The following is an 18,944-nucleotide window of genomic DNA, read 5'->3' as shown; positions in this document are numbered from 1 at the left end:
GAAAGACAACATCTGTTCAGATTTAGTGCCAGTCACATAAGAGTGGTGCTAAGTAGTGCCACTATGAGAATGCAAATCAGGTTTGCTTTAAATACACACGGCAACGGTTGCGAGCTTTAGTTACCAGTGAGATTGGACATGGTGAGTTGATATTAATCAAGAATGCCATTAAGACAAAGATGCCATTATCAACACCTCACAGAGTCTGAATGAGGTCTCGTAATAGGACTATGAAAAGCTGGATGTTCTTTCTGAGATATTGCAGAAAGACTTGGTAGGAATGTAGTCAATGTATGTGACTGCAGGCAGCAGTGGTAACAAGAATATCCCAGCACTCCTTAAAAGGTCGACACTTTACCATATACAAGAACCATAAACTGCTGGCATAAACTTTCAATGTGAAACCAGAGAAAGCATCATCAAGATGGCTTCGACATACGGACTTTAACAGGCAGTTTATGAATCACATAGTTTATGTGAAAGGAAAGTTGAATGTACCAGCAGAGACTCATTCATGTGTTGAAGCTATTATCGTTCCAATTGATTATGAGTGCCTTGCTCAGTCCCAGCAGCACGGGGATGAGCCAAGCACGTTATTGGATTACCCAGTGGGATTTAAGTTACAACATATGACTGTATCAGCAGCAAGTGTCAGATTGTACTGTGACGTGTCTGGAGGAAAAGTACAACCATTCGTACCTCACCAGTTTTGTCACAACCTGGCTTATCCCGGTGTCCGAGGCATGGTGAAATTGGTAAAACAGAGTTTAATCCTGCCACGAATGGATGCAGACCATAAGACCTTTGTCAGATGCTGCATGGGTTGCCAAAAACATAAAAACACCCAGAACATTACGGCTTCATTAGGAGTATTTCTACCACCAAGTCAGCACTTTGAACATGTGCACACAGACATTGTGGAGCCCCTTCCAGTGCCAGAAGGCTTCAGCTACAGCTCACAGTCGAGGAGGGGGGGGGGGGGGGGGGCAGCAACTAGAAAGAGGGAGCAGCTCATTGCAGAATAAAATATCATGAGTCAACCTAGTATGGACAATTCAAACATGGTACACTCTTGCTGGGAGAGGTGGTGATAAGAACACCACGTAGTGGGAGTCTCCTCAATTGAAGGAAGTTTATTAGATGAGGGTAGTCCTCCCTTGGGTCAGCCCACAATTGAGCAAAAAGGGATTAGATGTAAAGCCCCAAATCCATGCCTGTACAGGACGTGGAGAAATGGGGGGTTGGTGGCCAACACCCCCCCCCCCCTCCCCCCATGCAAATAAAAAAAACAGCCACACGATCAGCAAGTTCATTACCCGGGATACCCATATGGCCAGGAACCCCCAAGGGAAATCAACTGCCAAGAAGATTGTGGATGACAGAGACCAAGGCGTGTCGGGAAAAACACCAAGCGATAACCTGAAGGCCACTCATTGAGTCGGTACATAACAAAACTTGGGTGAGGGAGGACCGTTTAATAAAGGGGATGACCTGATAGAGGGCCAACAGCCTGGCCATAAACATCCCACACCTGTCAGGCAATAAATAGTGTTCTGTGGCAACAGAAGTCCTGAAGGCATGTCACACATGATCAGAAGATTTAGAGCCATCAGTGAGAAAAAAAAACAGGGGAGGTGGGGTAGAGAATGTGGGGAAAATGACACAGAGGGTAGATGGAAATCGCAGCAGAGAGAAATGAGATGGAACACAACTGGTAAACCGAGCCAGGGGCAGGTAGTTGACAGATGATGTCCCACAGCCGCTAAAAGAATATAACATGAGAGGTGAGCAGGGAAAGATCAGATAGTGATGGCATAGCAAACCAGCTGAGACTATAGAACTGAAAGGGGGTGGAGCCCAACATCAACCAGAGAACTATTGACAGAACCACTAGTGCGAAAGGCACCTGTGGCTAAACAGACACCATGATGATGAACCATGTCCAAGAGGAGCAGCATAGAGGTGGGAGCTGACCCATGAACTTGACAACCATAGTCAAAATGAGACAGAACTAATGCCTGAGAAAGGCGGAGAAGTGTCGAACAATTCACGCCCCAAGAGCTGTGGGCAAGGAAGCAAAGGACATTTGAGTTTACAAAAACAGCCAATCTTCAGAAGGTGGATATGGGGTACCCAAGTTTGCTCGTTGTCATAACGGAGACATGAGCAATGGAACTGGGGGACCACAGTCAGGTGTTGGGTGTCAAGGTAGTGCACTGAATGAGGATGGACTGTAGTACAGCGACAGAAACGCACCCACCCTTGACTTAAGGGGAGAGAACGAGAACTGTGTGAAAGTGTCCACACATAAGTACATTGGACTGCAACCATGAAGCTGTCGCTCCACAGACACTGCAGAGTAGGATCTAGCCCAAATGCAGAAATCATCCACATACAGAGCAGGGGTGACCAACGGTTCAGCAGAGGCCCCAAGTCCATTAATAGTGATGAGAAAAAGGATGACACTTAATATGGAATTGGCAGTTGATGGTTGAAGTGCTCACACATTATCTGCGTATCCAGTAATGCTGGCAACTGATGTGATATATATAGGGATCATATCAACCCGTATCGCTTCAACAACAGCCTGAAGATGACGCACTGAAGTGTTGAAACTGGTTGCAACAAAATAAAATAAAATCATAAGGACGGCTGTAGGTGTTTTATTTTGTCACAACTTAATACGGAGTCTTGAGGAACACCATTCTCCTGGGTCTGCAGAAAGCTGAGAACGGTGTCAACCTGAACTCGAACAACCAGCAGGACAGGAAATGGCAAATAAAAATTGGGAGTGGGCATCAAAGACCCCACTCAAGGAGCATAAATAGGCTGTGATGAGATCAAGTTGTGTCTTAGGCCTTACAAAGAAAACTGCGACAAGATGGCAGCACTGAGTAAAGGCTTGCCGAAATTTGGTTTCCAATCAAAGCAGATGATTGATCAGAAACCATTCCTCCCAAAAGCCACGCTGGTAAGGAGATAAAAGGTCCTGAGATTCAAGGGTTCAGCTGAGCTGATGAGCCACCATCCCTTCAAATAACTTGCACGGGACACTGGTCAGACTGGTTGGCCATTAACTATCGAGGGACAATTGATCCTTGCTGAGCTTAAGGTCAGGAACCACAATACTGTCTCTCCATTGAGAGGGGAAAACGCCTTGGAGCCAAATATGGTTAAACACCTTGAGGAGATACTGTTGTGGAGGGTTAAGGTGCTGAAGAAATTGGCTATGGATGGAATCAGGGCCTGGGGCTGAATCATGGGAAGAAAAGAGAGCCAGAAGTAGTTCCCATTCAGTGAATGGTTCATTGTAGGATTCCACCTGACAAGGTGCAAAACCTAAGTAGGAAGCTGCAGACTGCTGTTTCCGGAGGAGGAAGGCGGTTGGACAGAAGGCTAAAGCCAATGCCGTAGTAAATGGGTTGCGAGGTCCTCTGCAAGAATTGATGGATCTGCACAAAGGCCACATGGAAGGGCAACGTTTGGAATGAAACACTGCCATTGACAATCTTGGAGGGTGCAGAGTACAGCCCACACCTGTGTAGAAGGGGCAGAAGAACCTAGGGAGGAGATAAAGCATTTCAAACACAACCACTTGCTCTGCTCGATTCAGTAATGGAATTTGGAGTGAGGACATTTAAAGATAACAAGACCAGCAGAGGATGGCTGCTGCTCTAGATGGCGTGACAGTGGTCACGGATCATAATGGCAATGGCCGTGCTCCACCCATGAACTGGCTGGCAGCGAATGGGGTCCATCCAGTAGGAATTGGCAATGTCAACGGCTTGAATTCTCTCATCGGACAGATCATTGATGACTTCATCATTACAACCTTACAAAGGTGTAAACACAACATGGGACGCACATAGATGCCAACCAGCATGATGGAAAGCCCAGCAGAACAACCTAGCCATCGGGAGGTGGGAAGGGACTGAGAGAATCAATGGAAAGTGGTCACTATCACAGAGGTCATAGTGAGGTGACCAGTGTAAGGAAGGGCGGAGAGGGGAGGTGGGCAAAAGGTAAATGGCATAGAAAGCACTATAGGCGGTACTAAAATGAGTAGGAGAACCATCATTAAGGAAGTACAAGTTGTGGTTCACAAGAAATTGGTCAATGAGGAGCAGCTGACTAAACATTTCTGCCTATGGGAAGGTAGGTGATACAATGATGTTTCGTAGTACGCTGTCACTAACTGCATTACTTGCCAGCATCTACAGACATCGTAGAAGCTGCAATCGAGTGCAATTACCAAGTTCTTCCATTCGTAACAGTTTTTCCAATCGCTTTGCCTCTGATTTGGATAGTCATATCACTAAAGTGTTTTTGATAGATGCATAGCATTCGCTGATCAGCATTGTGGCAAGGACGTCTTGCACGTCTGCAGCTAAAACATCATTTAGTGCTATGAAAACGTAGTTGTATTTAGTTTTATCTGAGGAATGCTTACATGAACTGGCTTCCCAAACGTAATGCCAGGTTATGTTGCCAGACCTGTGGGAGTTTGGTTGTCATTCTGCTGATCCTGCTGCTTGTAGCCAGTTCTGTGTTTATTGGCGAATCTGTCAATATGTATGATAGGGCTGGTGTGGAGGGAATGATCCTGTGTGTGTTGTGATACAATATGGTGCGTCAGAGTCAGTGCAGTTTAACTGGCATACTGCTATGTCAGTGTTCACCAAATACATAGTTATCTGTTGAGAATTAATCATTTATTATATTAATACTCACACATATAAATATGTTACATTCTCTAATACATGGAGCACAGAATATAAAACCACATCAAGAGTCAAAGAATAACACACAGACCCAAGAGCGTCATAGAATATTTATGTACGCTGCCACTGCGCTTCTCATTACAGTGTTATACCCTACAATTTAAAAATGTCCTACAATAGTAGTATCACTAAACTCTGAACTCTGAAAAGGAATACCACATAAAACATCAGGGACAAATTAAAACTGTCTATACATCTGCATTAGGCTGTAACTAGAGGAAAAAAGGAGATTCAGTTGATCTCATGGTGATTACAGATGAAGTTCCACTTTGGATCTGATAAAGATGCAGACACAAATCAGCAGTGGCCTCATATGTACCTGCAATCACCTGAAATTATTTAGTGAAACCACTGAAAATCTCAATCCAGGTTGTCATACTCACAGCATTCAGACCTTGTTCTTCCTAAATACTGGTCCAGCAGTTTAACCAGAGTGCCATCATTTAATACTCAAAACTGAATTACTTCTTTGTAAAATATTATCCATGATAAACTTATGGAACACAGTGTAAGTGAATATAGCTTATGCATACTAGTTTTTGACTATGATAATACATTTTTTTGTCTCTTTTGTTCACAAGTGTACTTTCTATTCCACTCTTTTCACTTCAGGTATATTCTGACCCATGGATGTTTCAAAACAACAGCTGTCATCTTAACGCTAGAACAGCGAAAACTGGGATACCTCTGAAACAGCAACATGGGGTCATTTGGTCCCTAATGAGATTTGTCTCAAAGTTTAAACCACAATTGAAATAAGATCTATGTTTTTTCCCATTCATCTGTGTGTTGCGTACATATTTCAGTCAGAGCTTTACCTCAAAGTTCTAACACTTTCATATTAATGATTCTAATACAGAATATTGCATGCCTACCCAGAAATCTGACCCATTTCTGAAGTTCCTAATGCTTCTTCATTTATTTCAATTTTTGTTTCAAAACATTGAAATCAACCAACCTTTGAGCAGATTACTTTCTGTTTCCCCCCCCCCCCCCCCCCCAGATAGTTTTTTTGCGTTTCTTACTGCATTGATTGCTCATTTGCACATTCAAATTTGACACTTCTTTTGCTTTTTTGATTTATCTGTCATATAGTCACTTCCTTGATTGGTTTCCTTTCTGTTGTTCTGCTCTTTGTTGTTTCCTATTTGTGAATTAATTATCAGCTCAAAAACAAACATCTTCCTCTTCAGATTATTTAGTTGTAGGTTATACATGCAGTTATTGCTGCCATGTCTAGGCTTTTGTAAAAGACATGGAGCTGCCAACTGTTGCAAGCAACTATATTTGATTATTTACAGATCATTTGATCAACAACGACCCCATTCTTCTTCATGGCGTTATAGAAGGTAACAGTTTCTCCCTTCTTTGCTCACTGATACTTGAGGATGAAGTGGGCTGAGAATAATGAGATTTTTATTCTTCTTCATTTGGTGTATTTTCAAAGTGCATTATGGTTTATTAATATTTTGCAGAAGGAAATAACCATGGTGTGAACATCTAACTCACATAAAATAAAAAATATTGCTGAGATGCCCTTTAAAACTGAAAATTAAATCATATGAGCTATGGATGAGGTCAGATCAATACAACTATGAGACCAGTGATAACACCTGTCTACAAAATCCAGTACACACAAAAAAATCCAGTGCACATAGAAAAATCCAGTGCACATAAAAAAATCCAGTGCACATAAATAAAAAGCTGTCTTTTTCTTTTTTAAACTTAATCAAAGGAAGCTAATAAAACAGAAATATAAATGTCATAAGAAAGTTCTTGTAGAATGTAAATATTTTTAGATTAAAGGAGACCATTCACCGAAAAGCAGAAACACTGAATTGTCGATAGGCATATACAAGAGAAAGAAAACCTGCTAGCTTCCAGAGTTATCCTTTGATGAGCTACAGTTTTTTTTAAGGCCCACTTATCTGTACATACACACACACACACACAGTGCCAAATTAATAATTTGTGTAATTATAATTGTTAAAGCACTTTTGTAAACATCATTAGCTGCATTTAACCCTTTCGTGCGGGCATAGGAAATATACTTCCCATTCACTGTATTTCTTTAGTGTATTTTTACGAGAATATGTTACACAACTTCTGTATCCTCCTGGCATATAGTGGTAATCTGCTGCACCAGTTAAGAGTTTCTGTCTGTTGTTAAATATTGCTTTTAGGGCTATGGAAAGTATGCCGTCCACTAAATAACATTGTTTTAAAGGCCGTTGGAAGTATACTTACCATCAAGGTAGTTTCTCCACGAAATATGGGAAATATACTTAACTCAAATGTGTCTTACAGAATTTGAGAAGAATATTTATCACAAACTTCGAAATTTAGTAAGTCTCTGGGAATATGTCTTACCACCTCTGGATGTGCCTGTCGCTGTACCATGTGTATAAAAACTGCCACAACAATCAGTTTTTGTCTGTCGTGAGATCACTACCACTGCTGTCTGTGAAGTCAGAACACACTGCTTCATTTCCATAGTATATATTATTGTGACTTGTATCATCTCATTTCCATAAAATGCTAAATGTAGTTTCTACAACTGTTTTCACATTGTGGTAAGTAAAATGAAAACACCAATACTTTTTCCTTTTTCACATGAAATGGCAACACGTAACAGGCCACTAAAAGGAAATGGAAAATCCATTTCCACTACAGTCTAACAGCCGTGGGAGATAAACAGGGTGTCTGTAATTAAAGTTCCAGCTTCAAATGCTGTAGAAAAAGAACCATGCTCAGTATGACGACAAATTTGAACAGCATATTATTGATGCAGTGGGAAACCTCAAGGAAACCAAAATTTAATGAAAACTTTACCAATAAATGGTACTGTAAGCACCTTAACATAAATGGGGTCAGCTGCATATGACACATGAATCGCAATATGACAGCTATGGCTTGATTTGGACAGTACACCATTTGCACTGTTCAATATGCATCACTACCCAAGTTTGGCAGTCAACAGTTGTGGCACTGTTAGGTAAGCTCATCCATCACGGCAAGGTCATACCACATCGAATGGGAAAAATTCATTTTTAGTTATCCTGAGGCCAAAGACTGCATATGAAGCAAAATGACATCAGTGTATAACTGTCCTGAGGCCAAAAACTGCATAAAAAATAAAAATGACATTCGTTGTTAAGTGTCCCGTGGCCAAAAACCACGCAAAAAGCAAAATGAAATCAGTTTCTAGTTGCTGTGAGACTAGCGCAAGGTGTGTTCAACATGCTGTCCAGTTTTCTGCCCCAAGCTGAAGACAGAGAAATAGGTTGTTCCACAAGAGATTTGGGTATCGAGGAGGGGGGAGATCACATTCAGAATGTGTTGCACATTGCATGCCTATAATTCAGCTACATGGACTGCAAGGCTGTAGGGAGATGATGCCTGATAATTCTAGCATTTCCGAAATGCTTCTCCAGCAACCACTTCACTAGCTGTGCAATGTGCAGAGGAGCACCAACTTGCATAAAAACGATCATTTCCACACATCCATGCTGTTGAGGATAAGAATGACACTGGTGCGCAAAAGACTCTCATGGCATTTACCAGTGATGGCAGGTAACAGGACCTATAGGACTCGTCTCCTCAAAAAAATACAGCCCTACTATGATAAACGATGCCATCAACCCATACCACAAGCTCACCTTTGCCCAAAAGAAGTGTTACCAGTTGATATGTGTGTGGGTTTTCCATTGCTCATATTCTGCACTTCTGTGTATTGCCAACCTCGGAGATGGAAATGGACTTCATTTGCCCACAGAATGTTCCAAAGCCGTTCATTGTCCACTTCCATGTGAACAAGAAATTCCACAATGAACGTTTGTGCTGCTGTCATATCAGCAGGAAGCAACTCCTGAACATGGGCGATTTCGTATGGATGGGAAAGCAGAATGTTCCGCAGGATTTTATGCACTGTGCTTGCAGGTATGTCCACTGTTCAGGCAATTCCCTGAGCATTGCATGCTTGCACACCACCACTTGACCCTTGCTGCAAAGCTGTGACCACATCTTCAATAGATGGTGGGTCAAATGCTTTCCTCCCTCTGCCACATTGCACTTCAAAAGAACCTCCCTTTTAGAATTTTGTAATCAGTTTCTTCACACCTTTAGCAGACATCACACCAACGTCTTTTTCATAGCCTTGATTGAGCAGAACTGTTGTAGAGCTGCTGATGCACAGTCTCTGTTCCTGTAAAAGATCTTTACCAGCAACACACAATCCTTCATGGAGAAAGTCTTGTTGCGAATCCCGGACGCAAACTGAGGAACAGCCATGTGCCGCACATATGTTGGTGCATATTCTGATGTTTACAATGTCATCTGTTAGTCAAATTTTTCTAAATTATTTTAATTCCATGACATTTCTCCTTGCATCAATAATATGCTGTTCAAATTTGACATCATTCTGAGCAGTAGTTCTCTTTCTACAGCATTTTGAAACTTTTTCTTTAATTATGGATACGTGTACATACCACCATAGTATCTGACCCTAAATCACAAAAATAAAATTATAAAAAATAAATACAGTCAACTGACCACATTTCTAATACAATAATAAAAAATTAACTTCAACGAGTCACCATAAAAATTGGAACTGTGAAAGGATTAAAATTAGATTTTAAATATCCACCACGTGATGGTATGCTTTCTAGGTGAACATTGATCTGCACATGACAATGAGTTTATAAATAACACTGATATAGTGATACATAATATGTTAGTCAACTTATGTACACATCCATTATGTTGCAGATATCAATATCCATACAATTGTTTGTTGTCCCCTGTACCAGATGCCACTGACAATAGGTTCTACACCTGAATACCTGTTCAGTTACTAAATATTTTAAAGGCAGCTCATGGCAATTACAAGATGTGCTTTAACTAATATTTACAAGCTGTGGAGCTCCAAGCATTTCAAATTTTTTACAAGTTACTAGTGACCTGTTCCGGTTTCACACAGGTAGCACTAACGAGGGAACTTCCCTACGCACTCCCCTCAGGTTTAATAGTAAGATGGCCCAGTGGATAGCCATCAAAAACTGAACACATATCAAGCATGAAAACAGAAAAAAGGTGTACTGAACTGTGAAGAAAGAAGCAAAATTGAAGCAGTTAATGGTCCAGTCTTAGGATGAATGGCCAAGGCATAGTGATTATGTGGTCATGGTGTTGGACTGTGAAGAAGGAGATCAACGTCCGATTTCCCTTACGCAATTTTTTTCCCTCCACAAAATTATGAACTTTCCATCGTGTCACTGGCACATCTGTTCGCTGTATTCAGATTTGTGTCTGTGTCGTGGTGTAACATCTGTCCGCAACAGAAAGGTATAAGAAAGGAAACACAGACATACATACCTCATATTTGATCTACACAAGTACCACATGTTATACTCTTGCATTCCATTTTGGCAGTTTTGACTCTAGAATTCCTTCATTGTAGCATAATTCACATCTGTTTATTTGTTGTTTTCATTTCTGGGAGAGGTCTATGCAGCATCTTGCCTGCTCTAGCTATTTATCACATTTGTTTGCAATGGTAATATATTCTTACCACTTGACTCATATTCTATAACCAATGTATAGTATGACAATTGCTGATACAGAAAGAGAACAATAACGTCAATGATCAGACGAAAGTTTGTAATTTTGTGGGGGAAAAAATAAAAACTGTGGCAGGAGGGTGATTTGAACATGGCTCTCTCACTCTGCAGGCCAACACCATGACCACACAACTACAACACAGTGATTCTTGCAATTTGCTCAATGATGCACATCTTGAGCTTGGACCATTCACTGCTTCTATTTTGCTTCTTTTTTCACAGTTCAGTATACCTCGTTCCTGTTTTCATGCTTGATCTGTGTTCAGTTTTAGATGGGCTATCCAATGGGAGTGGTCGCACCAGGCCACCACAAGAATCAAAGACCCTACAGTAGTTCCTGAGAGTAGCCTTCACACACAGAAGAAAGAATGTGGCAGGAACCTGCAAGTCTTCATAGTTCAGTGAACTTCCATGAAATATTTATAAATTATATACACACTCCTTCCTTGTGAATCACTCTATTAGTCAAAACTGGATCAAAATCCCCACAGCAGCTCTTCAGATTAGCCCATACATACAGACAGAAGTGAGCAGAGAGCTTCAACTTATATGGACAGAGAAGAAACACAATAACACATTTAAACAAATAGTAAACAAACATGTAAAAATGAAGGAAGTTTGTAGAAATACCTGTTAAACATTGGCAAGTAAATTCTTCCTCATTTATTAACACTTCTTTTGATCCATTTTGTATTGCAGCTAAACTTTTCTCTGGTCTAATTGAAATAACTTCAAAATGTGACATACAGATCAAGATCGAAATGTTGAGCCTTTGTACTTTTAATATCTGCCTGTTATGGAGAAAAAAAACATTAAAGAAGGAATATGAGTTACATACCAAAAACATAAATTGTGAATAAATACAGAAATATGCCACACATATGGTCTCATCTGATTAATTAAAATCAACTCATCCAATATGTGTCTTACTAAAATTTTGCTCTTTAATACCTCTCATTGTCCTCATACTTCAGATATTTAAGTGTGAAATTAACAAGTTCTCTACTCACAATTATTGAACTTCAGTGACTTCTACCATTCCTTTGCCTAGTTAATGACTTCTTTATTTCTTCTGAATTGTATAGTTTTCAAATCTTCTTGACATTGGTTCATTCAAGGCTAAAGCAATGGGATGATATTCAAGAGATGTACCTTCTATCACTCTAGGAACTACTTTGTTTCAAATAAATTTATATCATTAGCTGTCTTTCATATGGAATCTCTGTTTATTAAATCTTTCTCATGCGAGTTTAATAGCTTTGATGGAATTTAATACACAGATACAGTGTTAGCAAAAATGAATGATGAATGTGCTCATCTTGTCCTCCTACCATTTTCTGTTTCTACTGTAAGACAGAAGAGTCCCACATTCACCCATAAGTGTTCTAGGCAAAGTATGACTACCTCAGTGTCATCCCTAATAATTTCCTCTTCATTTTAACTTACTTACATTTTCCTGAATGAAGTCATAATATGATGAGGTTTGCAAATGTCACACACTGGGATATTAGTAATACAAGTAGCAATTACAATGACACACATCTACATACATACTCTGTATGCCACCACAAGATGCATGGCAGAGGATACAACGTATCACTACTAACCATTCCCTTTCCTGTTCCACTCGTAAACTGAGAAAGGGTAACCTACTGGCTGTATGCTTCTGTACAAATCCCAATTTCTTTTATCTTATCATCACAATCCTTATGAAAAATGTACACTGGCGACAGTGGAATCGATCCACACTCAGCAGCAAACACTGTTTCCCTGAATTTTCTCTTCCTGTAACCCAACCTGGTAAGGATCCCAAACACCTGAACAGTACTCAAGAATGGGTCACACTAGTGTTGTGTATGGGGTCTTCTTTATAAACAAGCTACACTTCCCTCAAACTCTCCCAATTAACCAAAGTCAACCTTTCACTCCTGCACTACTGTCCGTGTGTGTTCGTTCCATTTCATACCACTTTGCAATGTTATGCCTAAATATGTAAGAGATGTGGCACTGTCAAGTAGCACATCACTAATACTGCATTTGAACATTACACCATTGTTTTTCCTACTTATGTGCATTAACTTATATTTTTTCTACATTTAGAGCAAGCTGCCAATCATCAAAATAAATAGCAATTCAGTCCAAGTTATCCTGTATCCTCCCATAGTTACTCAATAGCAACACTTCCCTGTACACTACAGCGTCATCAGCAATTTGCTTTAAAAGTCACTTTTTTTTTTTACTAACTCAAAAACTGAAGTTTCTAGTGAGTGAGTTCCCCAGTACATATTTAAACTAAATTAGTGTTTTAATTATAAAAATGATTGTTGAATGAAGTGGGTTAAGAACAAATAATAAGTGTGTGTACCATGTCCAAGTGCAGTAGAGCCGTATTAAGGGGTAAATTGTAATTTGGGGAGAGAACAAGGTGGAGGGAGGGGGACGGATGGCAGAAGTGTGAGGGAAGGTATGTGACCGGATTCTGCTCCTGCAATTCCCTCCTTCAATGGTCTGCAAACTGGAGAGTGAGTAGGTTATTCTCCACTCTACCCGATTACATCACAAGAAGCTACTACGGGGCATTCACAAAGTTATACCAAACCTCTGTGGTGCGCCTTATGATCATAGGTGAGACAGTGTGCAGACATGCCCAGGGATGTTTATTTTGCACAAACTGTATTAATGGTACATGGAATACAAATATGAGTCACTAATAAAACTAACGCAAGAAACACATGTAGACAGAAACTACGTAAATCTCTGCACATTGTTTTACACTGCTAGAAGGGACACTAATTCTTAATCATCCTGTATGGTAGCTGTGGTGGGAAATTTCCCCCACCATGAGTGCTGCTTGCTTTTCATTTGGTACATAGACTCCACCTCTCCAGCACTCTCAAGTGAGTTGACAAAATAAATTTACTGAGCTTATGTGTATATAGTTTTTTCAGTTTATTCCACTAATACTTATTTGCAGTTGTTAAGTGAGCTGCTATAAAAAAATTGCAGTTGTTAAGTGAGCTATTGTGAAGAAAACAAAAAACAGCTGAAGCTGTTAACTGTCTTCCCACTGAATAGCATGTCCCAATGCTGCCAATAGGTGCTCGATAATGTCAGTTTCACTGTCTTCACTATTACTAGCTGGAATAATTTTCACAACATGAGGTGTATCAAATGCATCATTCCAGCCTCAGCTCTCCTAACATCTGAAGAGGATCAGAGGCTTAAACTGTTTCCTTCAGCAACAGAAGTAGGTGACCTAAGTGTTATGGAACTTCAGATATTTCAACATAAGTCAAGCCAGGCATTCAGCAAAAAAAAAAAAAAATAGACCAGCCCTGTTCCATCAGTCATATTCACATCCATCTTGGAAGATAGACTGTGCAGGTGTGGTAAGTGGCTCCGCTCAGTACAGCCCACTCTATAAATGCCAGAAATTCCTGAATGGAGGTGATTTATGCAATATAACAGTGACACAATTAGTGGCAACAGGAGTGCACTAACTTCTGGTCATTCATTAATTCACCACTAAATGATTATAACACTATTAAATAGTTTTACAACATGCTATCAATGATAGACAGCAGCAAGGTGCCACATTTCCCAATCAAACCTCTCTCCCAAAGCACTACAAAAGTCACCAACAACATCACACTTACAAATTACACACTACTCGGCCATCGTTTATAGGAGTTTATTTTACATGCAAAGCTCCTTAACAATAAAGTACTTTATAATATATAAACACAAACTCAGTGATTTTATTTTCTCTGCTCACATACAGGAAATGGACAGGCAATGTTGAAGAGGCATATTCCATAAACTGAAAATTGAAAAGCGTGCAGTCTTCGTGGTGGGGGAAGTTGCCTTTGCTGGAAGCATGCTACAGCTGCTGCACATTAAGACTACAAATAAGAACACAATTTATCCATTAATACCACTCTACAGCACTTAGATGTGGTACATACATTTAATATTTGTTTTTTACTCACATCCTTAACAGTAAACAGTCAGTTTATAGCAGTAAAACACTATTTTCAATAATCTGCAATTTATCCATCTCCTGCAATGCTTGGAGAAAAAAATTAACAAGAAATTTTTTGTAGGACATTCAATTAAATTTAATTTTGTACTGGGACATGGCTTCACTAGAAACCACAGTTCTTGAGTTATTCAAGAGAAATATAAAAAAGTGATGATAAGAATGAAGTAACAAAAAAATGACCACCTAAGATGTTTTAGAAGAAAGTGAAACACACCTGATCTTATTCAAATTTTATTATAGTTACAAAAGATGGTATTTAACTTTTATAACTGTGACTGCAGAAAAGAAAGAGTGCGAAAAACAAAGACGACAAGAGTTTTCTGAGTCTTCTACAGTCTTATGGAACAGAACAAAAGCTTAGTGATACAAATCCTACAAAACAATTTTATCTCCTTTAGTCATTGATAAACTGTCAAGTAGTGTACGACTAAAGTTACTTGTTAGGAATCCCTAGAGATTCTGAAGAAATTATTTTGGAGGCTTTAAGACTAATTAAGGCACTGTGCAGTCAAAATTTTCAGGGAAATAATTCCAATAATTTTAAAAATACTTATCTCACCCATAATGCATCCAACAGCAATAATGAACTGAATCAAAACTCAAAGCAGAGTCCTCCACTGACTTTTAAGCACCAAGGTCAAGGCAACAGAGGCATTAAGAACAGACAACAGGATCTGTATTTTGTCCAACAATATAAAAATAATAGTAACGAAAACAATTATTTGTTTTTATCATACCGACCGAGTGGATGGCAGGAGGGGAGGTGGCACAGCAACCATCATACACACAGACATAGAACACACGAACATCGAGCTCCCCGCACTTGGCAGACTAAAGGCCACGGCCGTCAGGGTAAAGTTCAACAGACCCAACACCGCATTGGTAATGCTGTACAATCCCCCTAGAGACATAGTAACACACGATATCAGCACAGTTCTCAACATAGCACCGCAGGTAATTGCCGCTGGAGATCTAAACACAAAACACCCTGACTGGAACTCACGAATGCTTACCTCCAACGGCAAGAAACTATACGAACATGCACTAGGCCAGAACTACATTATACTTGGGCCGGACATCCCCACATTCGTGCCTCCACAGGCCCGACACGGACCAGATGTGCTAGACATAGCCCTCATCAAGGGCATCATATGCACTCTTAACATGGACAAAACAGTGCAGGACACAGAACCATGCGGGATACTAAACTACAAGTGTGTGAATTGGACACTGTTCAAGGAAACGCTTGATAGTGGTATTCTTGACACCCACAAAATTAACAACATGTAACAAATTGATGATGCTGTGGAGACCCTTATTACTGCCATCCAAGATGCAATGACTGATGCCATTCCATGTACAACACCAAAACAACACTCGATGGCCCTGCCCCAGGAGATCCTGGGCCTTATCTTGATGAGGAACCACCTCAGGAGATACTGGCAGCGTACCAGGTGCCCGTTCTATAAACTGCACGTCAACAGAATCCAGGGTATAATATGGGACAAAATACAAACATTTAGAAACGAACAATGGGGACAGAAACTTGCAGGTCTAGATACCATGTGTCCTGGCATGTGGAAGCTAGCCAGACACTTCACCAGGGACCAGACCAGACCAGACAGCCTAACTTACTCTGCGACAGAGAAAGCAGAGCTTATGGCCACAACACTTGCTGCATCCTTAATGCTGAATCTGGCTCCTTCAAATCCAGTATTCACACTTGAAATGGACCAGGAGGTTACATGACTTGTAGCCCAGCCTATGCGCGATGAAATTAGATGCACTAGCTTAAATGAAATTAAATGGGCTATCAAGAATACCAACGCTAGGAAAGCACATGGGCCTGATGGCATTCAAAACCGTGTCCTCCAGGAGTTCACGGATAGAGCCATAGAACACTTATCACACATAACCAATGCCATTTTAAAACACCAACACTTCCCTGACTTTTGGAAGGTGGCCAAGGTCCTGATGTTCGGGAAGCCAGGGAAAAATTACCGACCCATCAGTCTGCTGTGCTTGCTCAGCAAGATTGTTGAGAAGGTAATATTAGAACGCATCACTAGGCACTGCATCGCCAATGACACCCTAAGACTGGAGCAATTCAGCTTTAGGAATCGCCACTCAACAATACAACTCCTCCGAGTAGTCAAATGTATAATACTTGGATACACCATGAACAAAGTCACAGGGACTGGGTTCCTGGACATTGAAAAAGCTTTCAACCATCTTTCGTACAACGGCCTTATACGCAAACTAAGTGAAGCTGGTTTCCTGGATGGACTTGTACGCCTCGTACACTCATATCTCATGAACAGATGTTTCATCACTGACATGCAGGGCAAACAATCTACACAACATGGCATCCAAGCTGGATTACCCCAGGGAAGCATTCTAGGGCCCATCTTGTTCAACCTGTACATTAACAACTTCCCAGTAACAGAAAACATGACGTTAGCCATCTACGTGGATGACACAGCCTTCCTTGCACAAGATTGGAAACCATCGAACATTAATTCACGAATACAGATGGCATTCAGAACTGTGGAGCCTTACTTGGAATGATGGCACATTAAAGTAAACGTTGACAAGTGCGAAGCAGTTCTGTTTACACGCAGACTGAAACTACTGTGCAAATATTAACATAGTAGACAGATAACACTACATACATGCCCAATACGTGTCCAAGAGAAAGTCAGATATCTTGGTGTCTGGCTGAACTGGAAACTTACATGAGGGGACCACATCGAATACATTCACAACAAAGCGCACGTGAGGCTCAAACAACTCTACCCAATGCTCAACAGGGAAAGCGCACTAAATAGGAGGGTGTCGAGGTCCATATACATGACATTGATTAGACCTCTGATGACGTATGCAGCTCCCGTCTGGGGATATGCAGATCCAACACACCTGCACTGCCTGCAGATCATACAGAACAAAGTGCTATGACTCACTAGCAATGCTCCACGCTACACAAACACACCGTGGATCTTCACAATGAATACCGCCTTGAAACCCTCATGGAAGTATTCAAAAAACATGCCACACGACTTTAAAGGAACTCGAGACACTCGAGCAATCCTTTTATCTTTACTCTGGGAAACTATGATCACAACCACAGGTAGAAGCATAAGCGGCCAAAGACACTACTAGCTAGGGCATAACCACCTATGACAAGCCAACATAAACCAACAAGCGACAAATGTCGGCAAGCCCCCGCATATCAGCAATGTTGACTGGATATACCAGCTGCTATTAAAGCTGACCAACAGACCACAGCAGGGAAACCAACGAGCTCACCCACCAACGCACAAACAAATTGCCAACATCACCCTACACTGTGCATCTGATACATGACCCATCAGACACAAAACAACGATGAACCTAACTGTTACAGGTATGCTCACACTGACCGAGAGATCAACACCGACGCCCAGTGGCAGCCGCCGAATAACAGTACCGCTCAATGTCAAAGGGATCGACATGCATGATACCCACTACTAACAAAGCCTACCCTTGCATGGCCTGTTGTAGGCAGCAAGACATCCACAACTACTCTTGCTACCCAACTTAACTATTGCAGAGGTTTTTTTCCCTTGGCACATTTTTGCTCTGCCCTTCAAACCACTACCCTTCACACAACTTTCGACCCAATCTATCTCCAGATGAGTGAATATTAATGGTTAAACTTAACCAGACATACGAAAACATCGCAGTACCCACATCCTGTGACACCTCACTTTAGTGAAAACTAACCTTCATGTAGGGATGGCAGTAGAACTTTTGAGTTGGTCATCATGCCGGTGTGGGTGTGGAGGCGCTCCACCTCTATTAAAAAAATCTATTATTTGATCCAGTCTGGTTATTAGAGGACACCAAAGATGTTTTTGTAAATAACACTGTAGGAAATACTGCAACCAACCACAAGTTTTGTTTTTTAATGATTGTATAGTACCATTACTAGTTTCAGGCCTGAGCCCATTGTCAGATGGTAGCATTGACTTCTTCACAAGTTTTACATTTGCATCCTTTGCTAGTAGTGCAGTTTTACTGTTGTTCTTGATGTTCACTCTGATAAACTCTGTAATTACTTTTTCAGCTAGACACTTTTTTGTTAAATGTAATAGCAATGAAAATAGATATGTTGCGATATGCAGATGATATCGCCATAATTACAGAAAGGAAAGAAGATTTAGAAGCCGCACTCAATGAAATGGAAAACACCTTAAAAGAACAGTATGGAATGAAAATAAATAAGAAAAAGACTAAAGTGATGGTGAGTGGCGCCCTGAACTACAATGAACCCATACGAATAACAATAAAGGGAGAGAAACTAGGGCAGGTTACAGAATTTAACTACTTAGGTAGCAAAATAACAGCAGATGGAAGGAGCAAAAGTGACATTAAAAACAGAATACAACTTGCCAAAATAGCATTCAATGGAAAAAGAAACTTACTGACGAGTAGAAATGTTAGTTTAGACGTAAGAAAGAGAGT

At 40.6% G+C, this 18,944-nt stretch overlaps 1 protein-coding gene across 1 annotated transcript in view; it reads right to left on the bottom strand.

The window, feature by feature from the left end:
• Positions 1-18,944, bottom strand: part of LOC126416487 (uncharacterized) — a 198,949-nt gene that overhangs the window by 57,380 nt on the left and 122,625 nt on the right. The window contains exon 5 of the mRNA XM_050084224.1: positions 11,030-11,190. Coding sequence (XP_049940181.1) covers positions 11,030-11,190 — 161 coding nt within the window. The remainder of the gene's footprint in view (positions 1-11,029; positions 11,191-18,944) is intronic.

The sequence above is a fragment of the Schistocerca serialis genome, chromosome 8, assembly GCF_023864345.2.
Source record: "Schistocerca serialis cubense isolate TAMUIC-IGC-003099 chromosome 8, iqSchSeri2.2, whole genome shotgun sequence".
Classification (NCBI taxonomy): domain Eukaryota; kingdom Metazoa; phylum Arthropoda; class Insecta; order Orthoptera; family Acrididae; genus Schistocerca; species Schistocerca serialis.
The sequence above is the reverse complement of the archived record's forward strand: the minus strand, read 5'-3'. Positions and strand labels throughout refer to the sequence as shown.